At 35.7% G+C, this 16,400-nt stretch overlaps 3 protein-coding genes across 3 annotated transcripts; all 3 read left to right on the top strand.

The window, feature by feature from the left end:
- Nucleotides 1-101: 101 nt before the first annotated feature.
- Nucleotides 102-2,683, top strand: LOC123540564 (cytochrome P450 1A1-like). The gene is made up of 2 exons (XM_045325667.2): nucleotides 102-1,083; nucleotides 2,242-2,683. Exons 1-2 carry the CDS (start codon nucleotides 167-169, stop codon nucleotides 2,681-2,683), a joined length of 1,359 nt encoding a protein of 452 aa, XP_045181602.2. The 5' UTR covers nucleotides 102-166.
- Nucleotides 2,684-8,646: 5,963 nt separating this feature from the next.
- Nucleotides 8,647-12,663, top strand: LOC128549327 (ganglioside-induced differentiation-associated protein 1-like). The gene is made up of 4 exons (XM_053525920.1): nucleotides 8,647-9,321; nucleotides 10,575-10,767; nucleotides 11,612-11,792; nucleotides 12,612-12,663. The coding sequence occupies exons 1-4, from the start codon at nucleotides 9,265-9,267 to the stop codon at nucleotides 12,661-12,663; spliced, it is 483 nt and encodes a 160-aa protein (XP_053381895.1). The 5' UTR covers nucleotides 8,647-9,264.
- Nucleotides 12,664-12,684: 21 nt separating this feature from the next.
- LOC123541210 (ganglioside-induced differentiation-associated protein 1-like) lies at nucleotides 12,685-13,731 on the top strand. The gene is made up of 2 exons (XM_045326622.2): nucleotides 12,685-12,818; nucleotides 13,272-13,731. Exons 1-2 carry the CDS (start codon nucleotides 12,731-12,733, stop codon nucleotides 13,619-13,621), a joined length of 438 nt encoding a protein of 145 aa, XP_045182557.2. The 5' UTR covers nucleotides 12,685-12,730; the 3' UTR covers nucleotides 13,622-13,731.
- Nucleotides 13,732-16,400: the final 2,669 nt, after the last annotated feature.

Here is a 16,400-nt window from a genome sequence, read left to right as displayed (position 1 = left end):
ATTATTTTAACGATGTTTATCTTCTTTAAATTCATTCATATACATTTTTTTTTATCTTGCCCTTTCATATAAAACTAGAACACCATAAGATCAACAAAGACGATACTGCACTCGCCTTGCACATTTATTCTATTACTGAACACGGTTATATCAAGCTTGTCATAAAATGTCGGTAGTAACAACGGTGTTGTTGATTCTTTCTACAGCTTTTATTACTTTCTTCTTCATTAAATGGGTCTTGCAAAGTAAAGGGAAAAGGTATCCAAAAGGACCCATGGGGCTTCCGATTGTTGGACATTTACCGTTTTTTGGACGTCATCCACCATCAACATTCATGAAATGGTGGGAATCGTATGGGAATGTATTTTCGATTAGGTTAGGGAGCTGGAATACGGTTGTCGTAAATGGCTACAAAGCGGTCAAGGCCGCGGCCGAACATCCAAACGACGCCTTTAGTGGAAGGCCAAAATTCATTTCATCGGAGGTTTTAGCCGAACGTATCCATGAGGATGTGTTTGCGTTTGGTAATTTCTCGCCAGTTTATCTAAAACAAAGAAATCTAGCGTCCAAAGCTCTGCGTTTGTTTACGTCTAAAAGAAAAGACGTTATTGAAGAACTGGTTACAAACGAAGCTGTCGCATTTGCGGACTCTCTGGTCAGAAAGTTCAGCACAAGCCCAGGTCATATAGAACTCGAAGTTCAGATTCTAGTGGTACGGATAATTTACCAATTTCTATACGGGCGAGGGGAACAGGTTGATTTTGACAGACACGTTAAAATAATCTATAGAGAGGTCGAAGAATTTAATAAATTCACCGGAAGTGGAAGTGCTTTAGATGTATTGCCCTGGCTACGATATATCATCCCCTGGAAAGTCGACGCGCTTCGAAAACTTACTGCCAAGGGAGATGCTATCATGTGGGAACAAGTACAGAAGCACTATGAAACGTTTTCTGCAGACCACATTAGAGACGTGGCAGATGCTATCATAACAAGTGATGCAGAGGACGAAGAAAATAAAGACAGATATGTGTTGACAAGGGCAAGGTTAAATCTAACGTTGGCTGATCTACAAGGAGCCGGGTATGTGATTTTTATAGTTTTCTGTCTTACTTTGTTGTTTTCTACCTTTCCTTTAATATAGTCATTAGCTAAATTTTTGACCGACATTCTTCTGTTGTCACTTACCCGTCAACAATTACGGGGATAGTATACGCCGCAAGATGTCAGACAGACTCAATAATGGAAACGATTGCGCTAGCTATACCAAAGCCATACTATGGCAACCCCCAATCCCCATGCTCGCAGGCCTATGACTGTGCATTATTTAACACAGTATTAGAGAGTTTGTGTGTTTCATTTGAAAAAGACTGAATCAATATCAAACCTAACTGAATCAATGTGAGAAATACAGGACAAATATGAAAAAGACAAGGCCTGTAATAGTTTGAGAAAACGGAATTCAAGCATTTTGCCTGTCTAGTACCGAGTTGGTAAATAAAATTACCATCAATCTAGTGATTTTGTAATGGCATTATTGTTTGTCATATGGCCGTTTTATTGACTTCCGTTTTTTTTTTTGTTTTTTTTTGGCCAATGCGATCTCCCTTTGACACATATAATCATTTAATTGACAACGTCACTGATAATATTAGTCCTTTTATTGATCTTGACTAAGTCAAAATTGCCATGTTTCAGGTTCAAACCAGTATGATTTAATTGACACTGGCAAGTAAGAATTTGGCACTGGATTTGCTATTTTTAGCAATTAGTGGCCATTTCGTGAATCTGGTACCGGACGTATTATATGTATATAAAACCTTAGAGAAAAGATTCCTTTAAAGCATCAGAGTTATAGCTCTTCATTTTGTCAAAATTGCCGTTCGCCTTGGTAAAGCAGTAGCGAAAAAACACTGTAACTAGAGCGACTACATTCAAATAAACTTATCCCAAATGTATATGCTATGGAGTTGTTGTTAGTGAGGTTGCCTTTGCTACACAAAGAAATATATCGAGGGTTCGGTGTAATGCTGCCGAAATCCTATTAATGATATTGGATTTATGGCAGTATTGCGCTCAACTCTCGTTATTGGGAAATATCGAAATACTTCTTGTATTATATTTCACATGTTTATGTACATGTTTGTAATCTTGGCGGTAGGTGGAATACCTAAATTAATTCTGATTTTTTCAAAGTCAAATAGAAAAAATTACATCACTTGTATAATTTGTGTATTTTAGGGCGGACACAACGAGCAAAACAATGTTATGGTTGATACTCTACATGACCAAATACCCACAGATTCAAGAGCGCGTGTTTGCAGAGATAAATACCGTCATTGGAAAAAGTAGGAATGTTGAGCTGAAGGACAAGCCTAACCTTGTATACACGAATGCTGTTATTCTTGAAGTTATGCGAATTGTTACCCAGGTACCATTTTCGCTTCCGCATTTTTCGATGACAGATGCAAAAATAGAGGGACTTGATGTTGATAAAGACACAGTCGTTCTTTTCAATTTGTATTCGATACACCACGAGAAAGAGTTCTGGGGAGATCCGGAATATTTCCGTCCGGAACGGTTTATACTCGATGACAATAGCTTTATCCGATTTAAAAACAATCACGTTCTTGCTTTCGGTCTCGGAAGACGCCGTTGTGTTGGGGAATCCTCGCAAAAATGAATGTTTACTTGCATTTTCCATCGTCATGCAAAGATGCAAGTTTATTAAACCACCAGGCGAACGTCTGGATCTAACTCCAATACCTGGTCTTGTGTACACGACCAAAGAATTTAAGGTGCTCGTACAGGAAAGAAAGTAAAGCAGATGTTTGTTTCCGAAGCTGATTATTACTTTCAATTCACATTATACCGTTAATATGTCAGATACCCAAGATTGCGTTCTTAATTGTTATGATATCAAATGCTGTCATGAAAATCAAAAAATAACGTACAGAACTTACATTTAACGTTAAAAAGTATGAGCGTTTTTCGTTTGGTCACTAGAAGTTCGGGGTAAAGCCGTTAGAGCAGAAACCGGACGATATGTTAGAGAACCAGTACAACAAAATATTACTGTGAATTATGCACTTTAAATATGGTCGAGGATGAGAAACATTGTAATCAGACACGTGTCAATATACCAGAAGAAGTAACTGCTTCAACAGAAACCAATTTACATTTTAAACACATACTTTCGAACATCGCCAAAATGTACATAGGATCAATTATGTGTGCCGCCTAATATACGGATATCAACATACAGAATCGCGTTTTAAATATCTTGTAAATTTCATATTCATTATCAGTTTTGTTTATTTTGTATGACGCAAATGCCTGTCATATTTATGAGACCTCACGATCAGCATACGTGTTAAATAGATATGAAAGCTTAATAAACGGTTGTCCTAGGTGTGAGGTTATTGAGATACAAAAAAAATCGTATGCATGCGCTGCACATACGATGTCTGATATTTTATACTAAAGCTACTGATAAAGGCGATTAATACCCCTAGACACCGCTTTGATGCAGATAAAGTAGAATGTTGTGATCATGACTGTGACCTGTTAGACTTTGGAACTAGTGGCATTTGTTTTGCTCTCTGCATGTTGTCTGACAACTGATATTAGAGTTACGAAAATCCTTCAAATGGTTAGCATACAGTTATTGGCTGTTTGATCTTTGACCCTAAGTATGACATTGACCTTGGACCGAATGATCTGGGTTGTGTACTCTGTATATCATCCGGCTGAGGTAAACTATGAAGTTTATTATTGTGGTTTTGAAATTATGGGGCGGGTGCGAAGTTAGCTATTTCAAATTTGACCCCCAAGTCTGATCTTGACTTTGGACCTAATGACCCGGGCTATGCGCTGTGGATGTCGTCTTAGTGATGTTTATCAACTGATGTTAGTTTAAAAAAGCCTTCCAACCAGTTTAGACAATATTAAGCGCGCATGAAGTTAATATATTTGACATTGAACCTCCAAGTGTAACCTTGACCTAAATTGTGCATTCTGCATGTCATCTTGACGAGATTAATATTTGATGCTTGACTGATGAAAATCAATCAAGCGGCTAAGAAGAAACTGAGCGGGAAAAAATGGACGGACATGTGTGACATAAAAAAAAAGACCCTGGCATCTTGATATATATCGAAGTATGTACAGTTTACTTGGGTGGATACAGATCATCTGATCATATGATGGTGAATCAATCTAAAATGAGGAAAACGTTTTGCAGTAGATGACAATAAGTATTCTGACAAATATAGAAAACACTTACTTTTCATAAATTTCAACTTTTTTTGGATTACTATAAACACATACCTTTTTCAAATCGAAGAAAAAAAAACAACATAAGCATATCATATATTGACTCGAAATGCTAAAATTCAAAGCTGCTCTCTTCAAGAGACGCGTACTTTATTGTACGAATGAAACAATACAGGAACACAGGGACTTTAAGTTAACCCTATACCTCCCATACTATAAGTACCTAAACTTTAAAATATTTGCAAAAAAGTGTTATTTACGATAAACAAAAACAAGTTAGTATGAAGTATTCTATTCACTATGCATTTTTCTACTTTATTTTACATCAAACAGATATTTTCCATAACCTTAACCTCATTCTTCATTTCTTTTAAATATTCACTCCATTCTCATGTTACCCCATTCATTTGAAAATGTCTTGACCTCGTATCAGTAGTTAGTCTGAACCATTTTACATGCTTCTATGATGAAATTATAACAATATAATGTTGTTGTTGTTTTTTCATTCTTTCAGGTATTATTTTTTTAAACTTACACTTATTGCATATTCTTTTTGAACGATCCCTATGAGCTGCTAAGCATGCGGACAAAAAAAAGATATATTTTAAAATTTGAAACTAATCGGTTGGAAAGCATAGGCCTACCTAAACAAATTTACAGTTCTCACTTCTCATTTCATAGTTTCTTTACCTTCCAAGACAGTAAGTAGAGTCAAAACTTTTGCCCGAAGGACCTATGACTAGTACTTTGACTATTGCCCAACGATACATGCAATAAGTATTTTATTACATTACCTCAGAAATATTTTAGCTCGAATGTTCGAATAACGGGTAAAGCTAAAGCACTCACCTTTTTGCCGGCGCCCAAACTTGATAAAGGTTTTTAATATAAGCCGGTATCTGAGTAGCCGCTGGAGAGAACTGATTGAAACTTCACTCACTTCTTCACTTTGATGATCTTACTTGCATTATGCAGCTTTCTTACCTCTGTTCCGCTTTTTGGCCTCTTTTTCTACTTAGTAATTTTGGTTATGCATTTGTATAGATGGATATACACTTGGCGCGATCCTTAGCAACCGAAGTAAAAATTCACACACCCGATATGAAATTTGAACATCAATATGGAAAATTATTAAATACTCATTTAAAAACTCGGTTAAGTATCAATGGAACCTAAAACACGTCAATATTTTCCCTTATCGCATAGTGCGGCAGTTTTCCTTTGATTTTTGCAGTATGTTAAACATGGTAACACACATTAATACTACAAAATCTGTGCTGATATTTTACAAAACTGTTACGATATATATCAACACAGAAATCTCTATAGAGTTTCATTAGAAAAAAAACTGTTGCGATATATATAAGCACAGTAAAACTGTTCCGATATATATCGCAACACTTTTTCTCTATTGAGGTTCTATCGAGGGAGTATAATTTTTTCCTTTCAAAGAAAAGATGATTTAAGCTCCAGTTTACAGTTCACAGAGAAAGAATTATCACAAACACCTACATTTATAAAGTAAAAGAATACATAAACTAGAATATTTCAAAAACTCGATAGTTATCGCCAAATTCAGAAATACATGAAATATATGAAATTCTGAGATTTCTCAAATGTTTCTTTTTCTTTGATTTTTTTTTACAAACAAAACAACAAGTTTTACAATATGTTTGGCCAATGAAATGCAAAGATTTAAAACCAATGCAGAAATCTGTTGGATACTTTTATCTGGGGAACACATTTTCTAAAACAGAAGTTTTAGTGTTTCAGTCAGCGAGGTGCAGAAAGGGAATCAAAAAAGTAAAAATAATAATAAACAAATTTAAAGGAAAATAATATATAAATTTTAATCATAAAACTATGCGATATAACAATTATAATATGTAATGCTCGTGTGTTACGAGGATATATCAGAGCTAGGGGTACATCTCGGAATTTTTCTCTGCACATATCTGTCTCGGCCTACCGGCCTCGACGATATGTGCCGAGAAAAATACCCTCGATGTACCCCTAGCTCTGATATATCCTGGTAACACACTCTCACCCATACTATAACTATTACTTATCAACGTTCCAATTTCATATCGGGTGTGTGACGTCATTTGTGACGTCAGTTTCATGTATCTCGTCTCGTTTAAAAGTTCTTAAGATATTTTCACTCGGGCTTAATAACAAATCTATATCATTTTTATAATAATTTTAAGTATATATGCGTATGTAATAAAAAGATTATTAGATTTGCACTGAGAAATATGTACACTCGTCTTCCGTGGAATAATATTGCGCTCCTAAAGTCGTGCAATATTTCCGCTACAGAACTCGTGCAGATTTCTCGATACAAGTCTAATAACCTATAAATATTGACGTCTTAGGTTCCTTTGAAACTTAACGGAGTGTATACATGAGCATGTAATAATAATCTTTTATTTATCTACACATATAAATGCAATGTAAATATTATGAATGTGTTCAATTAAGAAATAATATATCTCATCCAGTGATTTGTCGTTGAATAAATCATTGTTTGGAGTTCAGATGCGAAGGAATTATATCACGATGGCGCAGCCCTCGTGATATAATAATACGCACCTGAACGACAAACTATGATTTATTCAAGAGCAAATCACTAAATGAGATATATTATTTCGATTCTAACACGTTACCAAGGATTTTTAAGTACATCCTTGACGACATTCATTAAATATTTGCCCGTTTTCAATCGGTTTCCTTTCCAGCGCACCGCTATGCCGTTTGACGCCATGACGTAATGATTGTGACGTCAGAACAGTGATTTGTTGTATAATAATTCACTGTTCTCTGCCTTCTTTGTTTAGTAGGAAAATAAATCGGATCGTGTTAGAATAGTCTATACTGAACTAAATAAAAGAATTAATGCAAGAACACACATTAGATTGCGTCACGCACCCGATATGAAATTCAGGCGTCAGTGTATGGAAAAATATTAACTTAACGGGGAATATAAACGAGCATGTAATAAGAGCTTTTATCCATCAGATGCCTAGATATGTAAACTTCCTTCAGTTTTTTTTATTTCGTGGTCGTAGGTTCACCGAAACAAAAAAAAAGTTACTGAAAGTGCCATACATCAGTATTTGTTTACTAGCACAAGGAAGACAGGAAAATCTACAGTTTTGGGCGTTTTACTCAAACAAAAATAGAGGCATAAGACACATCTTACATTTAACATTGATCTTCTTGTAATTCTGTAGGCTTTTTTTTCCAAAAAAAGCTATAATTTTGTTGCGGTGGAAGTGTTGACCATATTTTCCTTGTAAACTAAACACGTATTTGGTTTGTTGATGAGTTCCATACTTTACTAGGATCTTTTTTCTAAAAGCAGTGTGTCGTGTTGCGACAGTTCAAACTGTCTGCATGTAAAAAGTAATGCAGCTAACTTCAATTTTGCGATTTGAAAATGGTCATATATAAAACCTATCTTGTGAAGGTACGGTCGGCCTAATTAAAAATCCCAAAACAACAAGATTGAAATTGTTACAGACGTTATCGCTACTTTGTCACTGATTCAAATTTATCGATGAAACCTTGTGGAAGATTATATGAGCCGTGCCACGAGAAAACCAACATAGTGGGTATGCGACCAGCATGGATCCAGACCAGCCTGCGCATCCGCGCAGTCTGGTCAGGCTCCATGCTGTTCGCTTTTAAAGCCTATTGGAATTGGAGAAACTATTAGCGAACAGCATGGATCCTGACCAGACTGCGCGGATGCGCAGGCTGGTCTGGATCCATGCTGGTCGCATACCCACTATGTTGGTTTTCCCGTGGCACGGCTCAATTATGTTAGTTGTAATTGAAGAATTTTTCTCAAAACCATTTCCGAGTCAAACAATTTCTATTACATTTAAGGGAGTTCTACATGCCTGATAAACCGACAGTCAAGGTGTGAAGATAACATAGAATAAATCCGGACCTGGCATATGGAAAGCAAACTTTTCCTGCGCATAAAACTCATCCCGTACGTGCATTTATAATAACGGCAACAGTACTTTTTTTCGTAAGATAAAAAATGATAGCAAAAAATGTTATCACGTGAAATAATTCCAAAAATACCTTCAAATCCATTTGGAAATAACAAGACTTAGAAGACGTAGTTGTGTTTTGCTTCCACGTAATTTTTTTTCTTCTATAGTAAGACACATTTTCAAAAGTTTTAGTCTAATCCTATTAACACTTTCAGCTTTATTTATTTTTCTCCTGCCCTGTGGTTCCATTCTTCAATAGCTATCAGCCTCTTCGCACATCTTGCAGTCTATTCCTGTCATTACTATTTTATAGGATATTTCTAGCTATTCTTCTCCCTCCCTGTAATACGTTTCTTCTTTGTAGTAATCCACCTCGTCATAATTAATAGTCCATATTTGTAATAACTAACAGGTAATCTCTGCTTATTCTTCTGCCCAGTAATTCCTTTCTTCTGCAATCATCCACCTAAATAATTTTGTCATAACTATCAGGCTGTCACCAGTTATTCTTTTCCCACCTTGTAAACTTTTTTTTCTATAATCGCCCGCCTCTTCACAATTCTCCGTCTTTTTTTTTGTCATTACAACCAGGCCATCTCTCGTTATTCCTTCCCCGCCCTGCAAACCTTTTCTTCTATTCACATGTATTCCTGCCATCACTATCAGGCTGCTCTTGCTTTTCACTGAATATAAAAGGCTGACTGTGTAAAATTCTAGCCTTTTTCTATTCAACAAATTACCGGTTTGCTGTGCAATATGTGCTGAATATTTTACCTACGGTGCAAGCTTTTCTGCAACCTTATAAAAACGGTTATGTTATATTCAATGAATGTCTTGAGAGGTTAGCCAGTCGAAGGACTTTACAACATCCGTATGTTACAATATACATGTAATTAGATGTTGATTGTACACACCGAGTAAACATGTACGGTAGGACGGGTTAAAATATATAGGACTGTTGCTCTTATCGGTTATTGACAGGATGGACTACAAAGAAGTCAAACTATACTATTCTCCCAGTTCGTATTATTCACTTAAGGTAAGAATGTGAGGTTGTTTTTTTTTTTATTTTAATTTTTGTCTCATCTAAATGTTTTAATTGTATCGATCTATTTCTTACAGTTCAATTGCAAATATGAAATATCTTAAAACTAAAATGTTTTATAGCGTACATAATAATGATGATTGTGATGACGAAGACGACGAGGATGGTGATGATTATGATGACGATGATGATGATGATGATGATGAGTCTAGCTGTTTTGGTGATAAATCAAAGATAGAAGTATGCTCTGGGTTGTTAATGCTTCGCGTAATTACACGTATTATCATTTCGTTATTATTACCTCAATGTAGGAAAGCAATGATATTCCACAATTACGATAATTTATGTTGAATATAATAAAATGCAACGAAAAGAGAGAGGTATCCGTCAGAAAAAAACTTCTATCTGCAGTTCAAAGATTTTGTAAATACTTTAGATACATTCAGTTGGTGACTCTTGACATTTAGTTTGACGCTGGATATATATTGTTATCCATTATTTACACTCATTTGACCCAGTTTATGTCAATTCGTGTTGACCATATCTATTCAAACAAATTAAAGCACAGTGTTTCATTTCAACCATACAAAATTTATCAATTAGGCCTAATACTTCATTTTTTTTTATATTCCCTGACTACGGTTTCCACAGGTCGAAGACAATGACGGATGCCACGAAGTACGTTTTACCAAAAGCAGCATCTATTAAAGAAAGGAATAGTTTTGAAATTAATTGCACAAAACAAAAGAGCTGATTTTTGAGACCAGCATCTTAAGGTAGTGGACCCGTAATGACAATCGGCAATTTCCGTCCGATTACGTAACATCCGTATGCGATTTCGGTATCCTTCGGCCATTTTCATAAGAACCGTAGAATGCCCGAAGGATGCCGAAATCGCATTCAGAGAATACGTAAGCGAACGGCAATTGTCAGTTATCGTTTCGGATCCATTACCTTAATGTGTTTTGTTGTTGTTGTTGTTGTTTTTTGCCATTGTTGTTTTTCACAACATAATCTTAAAATTGACCAAAAAAAAAAAAATAAAAAATAAATAAATATAGATTCTTTTCTAAATAAATAAAATGGCAAAGTCACATTCTGAGGCTGCTATAAAATGTTGACTAACATTAACGTATACCAGTATATTGTAGTTTTCGACAGTGTATGAATGGAAGCTGGCATTATTAATATCAGTACATCATGTGCAATGATGAAAGCAAGTACAAAATGACGTACCTTATTTGTAGGCTTTGCTGGCATTATATGAAAAGGATGTACCATTCGAAGAGCATGTTGTAAACATTCAATCAGGAGAACAAAACCAGGACTGGTTCTTGACCATCAACAAAAATGGGGAAGTTCCGGTTTTGAAAATAGACGGAAAATGTATCACCGAGTCCGAAACGATTATTGACGTAATCGATGAGACATTTACTTCCGGTAAATCATTTGTGCTTCTTCTGTTTCTACCAACACCAAACATTTTTCAACTGATGGTTGATGCGGATGAGAGACTGTATGTGTTTCGTCACATCAACATTTGAGCCGCACCCTGAGAAAACCAACATAGTGGCTTTGCGACCAGCATGGATCCTGACCAGCCAGCGCATCGGCGTAGTCGTGTCAGGATCCATGCTGTTCGCTTTCAAAGCCTATTTCAATTAGAGAAACCGTTAGCAAACAGCATGGATCCTGACCAGACTGCGCGGATGTGCAGGCTGGTCTGGATCCATGCTTGTCGCAAACGCACTTTGTTGGTTTTCTCATGGTGCGGCTCAAATTACCAAACTGATTTTTTAAAATTTATTTATTCATTAAAAACATCGTTCTTTCGAAATATATAACTACATTATCTTAATTTGGTGACCCAAATATTTTCAATTTGCATAGGTTTACTCTCAAGCTGGAAGCAGTTCCTTTGAATTTGATATTAAGCAGGAACACTCCTAATGATTATTAAAAAAAACGACAACAATATTTGAGCAGCGCCATGAGAAAACCAACATAGTGCTTTGGCGACCAGCATGGCATCCGCGCAGTCTGGTCAGGACCCATGCTGTTCGCTTTCAAAGCAATTGGAGAAACTGTTTGCGAACAGCATGGATCCTGACCAGACTGCGCGGATGCGCAGGCTAATCTGGATCCATGCTTTTCGCTAACGCACTATGTTGGTTTTCTTATGGTGCGGCTCATTTTATGTTCTTTACTATCAAGCTCAAAATTTGTTCATTTATGCAGCATTCCCTTGATTTAAAACTGACTAGTAATAAGTTTATTCGTACAGAGCCAAACTTGGTACCAGATGTGAAAACTGGATACGGAAGTGACGTCAGAGATTTCCGGAAACTACTCCATGACATACCTATCGACCTAATTACATACGGAATTGTATGTAACCGTAATTTAATACATAAAGATGGTGTCTGCGAAATACCGGCAATGTTCTCACGTGAGAGTGCAGGCAAGTATATAATTAGACAAAAATAAAATAAAAATAGGAGTGATGAAAGCTGCACGGCCGAGTGATTAAGGTCTACGACTTAGAATTATTTGCTCCTCATCGAAGTGGGTCCAAATCCCCGCTTGGGGTGTAGAATTCTTTAGAGGAAGCCATCAAGCTGGCTAACGGAAGGTCGACGGTTCAGCTTACCAGGTGCCCGCCCATGCCAAAGCAATTCCCAGAGGAGCACCTGGGGTCTTCCTTCACCATCAAAAGTTGGAAAAGCCGCCATATGGCCAAATTGTATGTTGTTAAACACACAAAAAAAACTAAAATATAGTAAAAGTCTTTTGCACATGTAAGCTAGAGACTTTTGCTTCAAGATTTTTTAAAGTAAGAACAAAGGAACAATGCGCAGGAAACTTTATTAGTAAATGTTGATATTCTATTTAAGCATATTAAAGCGTATTCTATTTAAGCATATCACGAACAATTCTAGCTTTTAGCCTAAGTTAGTTATGTTTCTGGTGTCCAAACTTACAGACACGTAACCCTTTACAAACAATTACTTCAGGCTCTATGTTTATCAAAAGTGTCTTCAATGCATACAGCCATAACTAGAGTTACTCAGTGGCTGAAACTGCTGCCTTTTAACTTCTTGCTAATATCACAAATGCCTTATTACCGTAATAAGCCACACAGATTGTTTGCGTAAATTAGTTCGTCTTTAGTCTAAGTAATTTCGTCGCGGTATTTGAAACCTTTTTACAGGGGAAATATTTAGATCTCAGTATGCTTGAATGACAGTCATTGCTTTGACTATTTATAATTTGTTATTTTCTAGGAAAATGGTTTTCTGGAGAAATAGACAAACTTCAGAAGAAACGAGAAAGTAGTTCATCGGAAGTTAAAAACGCCATCAACATAAAGATCATCAAGACGTTAGACAGCCTTGCAGCTATAATGGACGAAAACAAGATCATCTATTGCTTAGATGACCTTGAGCACATATTTGATGAAATCGAAGAGAGGCTTGAAAAGTCAAAACGAGGTAAAATATGATTTAAGACAGATAAGAGTATCTTTGTATTTATAATTATTTAAAGAGATCGCATGCTTCGAATCGGCAGGAAAGGCACAGAAATGCACGACTAACTAACTAAGTTCGCGTCTCAAATTCCTAGGTAAGGCAAATATTCTCAGTTACAATTTAAAAGAATACAGTATCACAGGCTACTGCGAATGGTGGGGTCAGGGTGACCGTCCCACTCTCTATTTTGGATTTCTGATGGACAAAATATTTTCATACCAGAATCCCGACCATTCTCTTATACCAGAACTACCATGGTTCCAAGTTCATCACATTGTCTGTGTTGAACCTCTGATGATGAGAATGAAAGAATTCCTATGTTGATTGTATACAATATAGAACTTCTCTTTCCAGATATGATTTGGAACCAACGATTATACCAGTCGTTGTTTGGTATCAATTTACTTTTTTCAGAACTCGAAGGAAACCGAAATACCTGGCTGTTTGGTCCAACTTTCACTGCCGCAGACATCACAGCGATAACGTTATTCATACGTCTGAAGTTTGTCGGAGTCGACACTCGCTATTTCTCAAGCACTAAGAGGCCAGTGGTGCACGAGTACTTTACTAGATTAATGAAAAGACCCTCAGTGGTGAAAATGATGGCGAAATTTGCCAGTTCTAAAAGCATAATGGTAAAAATGATGCTTAAAACATACGGAATACGAGCTTTAAAATTCGGACTGATTGTGGGACTTACCGGCCTTGGATATGTTGGCCTAAGAGAGTATTTTAAAGAAACAAAGATACTTCAGAAAGCTTAAACCATTATTTCCTGTGTCTAAATATAATTTTCACATTTGGGAAAAAAAGAAAGCTAAGTAATAGTATAAAGGGGTTGTATTCAATTTCGACAAAAACAGAAATGATAACTGGTAACATTTAAACAATTATTTTTCAGAATTTACGTTTTACGATTGTAGAATTCTATATTTGTACTGGAACTATCATTTTGCAGAAAATAAAATGAGTTCTAGGCGTGAAAAGTATTATATTTTTAAAATTTTAGACACTGAAATAGACCTAGAATGGCTATCCTTGCTATGCATTACATTGCATTGGCTGACATAGTCCTCTTTGTTTCGGGTTTCACATACTACCATACATTGCCTCTGATGAGAGAATATGCCTAAAAGAACATAAAATGTGTAATATAGATGTTACAGTATTGTGTTTAATTTCAAAATGTTACGATTTCGGAACAAAGACTAACGTATATCCACACGGCATAACGAACTAAGGTTTAATTTGAGTCCATACAGAGTATTTGCCGATCGTATAGAAATTACGAAATTTAGTTTATTAAATTGCTACAAGATACAAAACCTTTCAAAAGCATCAACTTTCGACTCACAGATTTTTGACTAGAACATTCTAGTATTTGGAAAAAAAACATTATTTCAAATCTGCTTACACCATAAGTTAATTGTTTGCTTAAGTGTGCTGGACTGGTAAATAAGCTACAAAGCCGAGAATCACATAAATCTATATTGCTGAGTCGAAAAATGATTCTTTTGAAGGGTTTGGTATCTTATATATATATATATATATATATATAGTAGAGAGAATTTATACGAACTAAATCACCACCACAATTTACCAGACCAATTACGGCAAAGCGCCTAGCAGTATAAACGAACACGCACATGCCACAGCAAGTCAACTCAACTAACCCAATAAGATTAGTTTCGAAGCTGCTTTATATACGAGCCCGAATTGTACTACACATTCGTACTGGTTCAACATTTGCATATATATACTCAAATATCTGTTTCCATGTCTCACAAATCAGTAGTGACATTTTAGTCTTTTTAAGTGATTGGGACCAGAGAAGCTATATTTTTTCTCTCTGAAAGTTAACTGGATCTCGAGGATACGTTGAATATATACATAGATAATTTGCATTAAGGGATATAACTATATTCAGAACAGTTGACTTTCCCATACGTGAGATCCGCCAGGATACAAGTTCGCATTATAAATTATTATATAGTAGAGAGAATTTATACGAACTAAATCACCACCACAATATACCAGACCAATTACGGCAAAGCGCCTAGCAGTACAAACGAACACGCACATGCCGCAGCAAGTCCACTAACCCAATAAGATTAGTTTCGATGCTGCTTTATATACGAGCCCGAATTGTACTACACATTCGTACTGGTTCAACATTTGCATAGATATACTCAAATCTCTGTTTTCATGTCTCACAAATCAGTAGTGACATTTTAGTCTTTTTAACTGATTGGGACCAGAGAAGCTATAGCTACTGTTAGAAAAAAATCCTCTAGTTTCATTGTATACCATATATTAAGGTTTTCACTTGCATATGTTTTCTCAGTTAAAGCTACACCTTTTTTCTTTTATGAGATTATTTGGTAAATTAGCATAAAGAGTAGAAAATCTGAATACTTCTAGTCCAACATTTGTTGTGTTTGTTAAATAGCTTTTTGATAACATTTCCAGAATTCTTGATGGACCAAAACAGACTCATATATCTTAGAACAATACGAGGTCTTTAACTGCAGTTAGACAAGAAGTCAAAAGAAGAGAAAACACTTGTAGCGCATAAGGTTGAGTTAGCAATAAATCTAGCATTACATGGGGTTTTGTGTAGTTTAGGGATCCATTTAAGAGTAGGGAGCTTCAACTGAAAATCGTCAAGTCTGACAGTATAATTTATACATTGACCTACATGATGTTTTACAGATTTATTCTCATCTTGTCAGTTATCGCCGAGTTATTTGATATAGAATCATGAAACATTATAGGAATTTTATTCAACAAGTGAAGTTGTTCCTGTGGTTTTGTGATGGATTTCCATAACCACTTAGTCAAAAATGTGCGTAAAGAGTCCAAAATGTGTATGGCACATATCTTAAAAATTGATCTAGAGTCAAAAACGTATAGGAATGTTATTCGGTATGTGAAGTTGTTGCGCACTTGGGTTTTTATCTGGGATTTAACTCAGTAAGAAAAAGTTATGGCCCTTGACTTACTAAAAATGGGTTAAACGTCTAAAAGTTTGTGTTGCACATATAAAATGTATTTGACGTAGAGTCTTAAACTTTATATAGAGGACGATACATGAAATGTCTTTTCATACTGAATATATTAAACGAGCTGAATAAAATGATACAATGCGAGGCTTTGCCGAGCATTTTGTTAAATTTATTCAACAAGTTTGATAAATTCAGTGTGGAAAGACCCAAATCTAATATTTTTTATCACATGTAAGTTTTTCTTGCTGAGACATCAAAATTTCTTCTTTCTTTACCTATTATAGACCGAGTCAATTCGACCAACGTTTCCTATACTTAAAACGGTGTAATACCAAATTTATGTAAGGCTTTATTTCACTCACATGACGTCAAACATGTGATAAAGGAATGTTATTCCGCATGTGAAAATTTCTTCCTACAAATAACCCGTTTTCATTTCCTTTTATCTTATGATGCACTCCCACGCAAAAGGTAGTATCACAGATGAAATTATATGTCTTAAAAGTTACGGAAATTTCCTCTTTCAAAAATCACTACA

Source organism: Mercenaria mercenaria, chromosome 16 (genome assembly GCF_021730395.1).
Source record: "Mercenaria mercenaria strain notata chromosome 16, MADL_Memer_1, whole genome shotgun sequence".
Lineage (NCBI taxonomy): Eukaryota > Metazoa > Mollusca > Bivalvia > Venerida > Veneridae > Mercenaria > Mercenaria mercenaria.
This window is presented reverse-complemented; position numbering and strand designations above follow the sequence as displayed.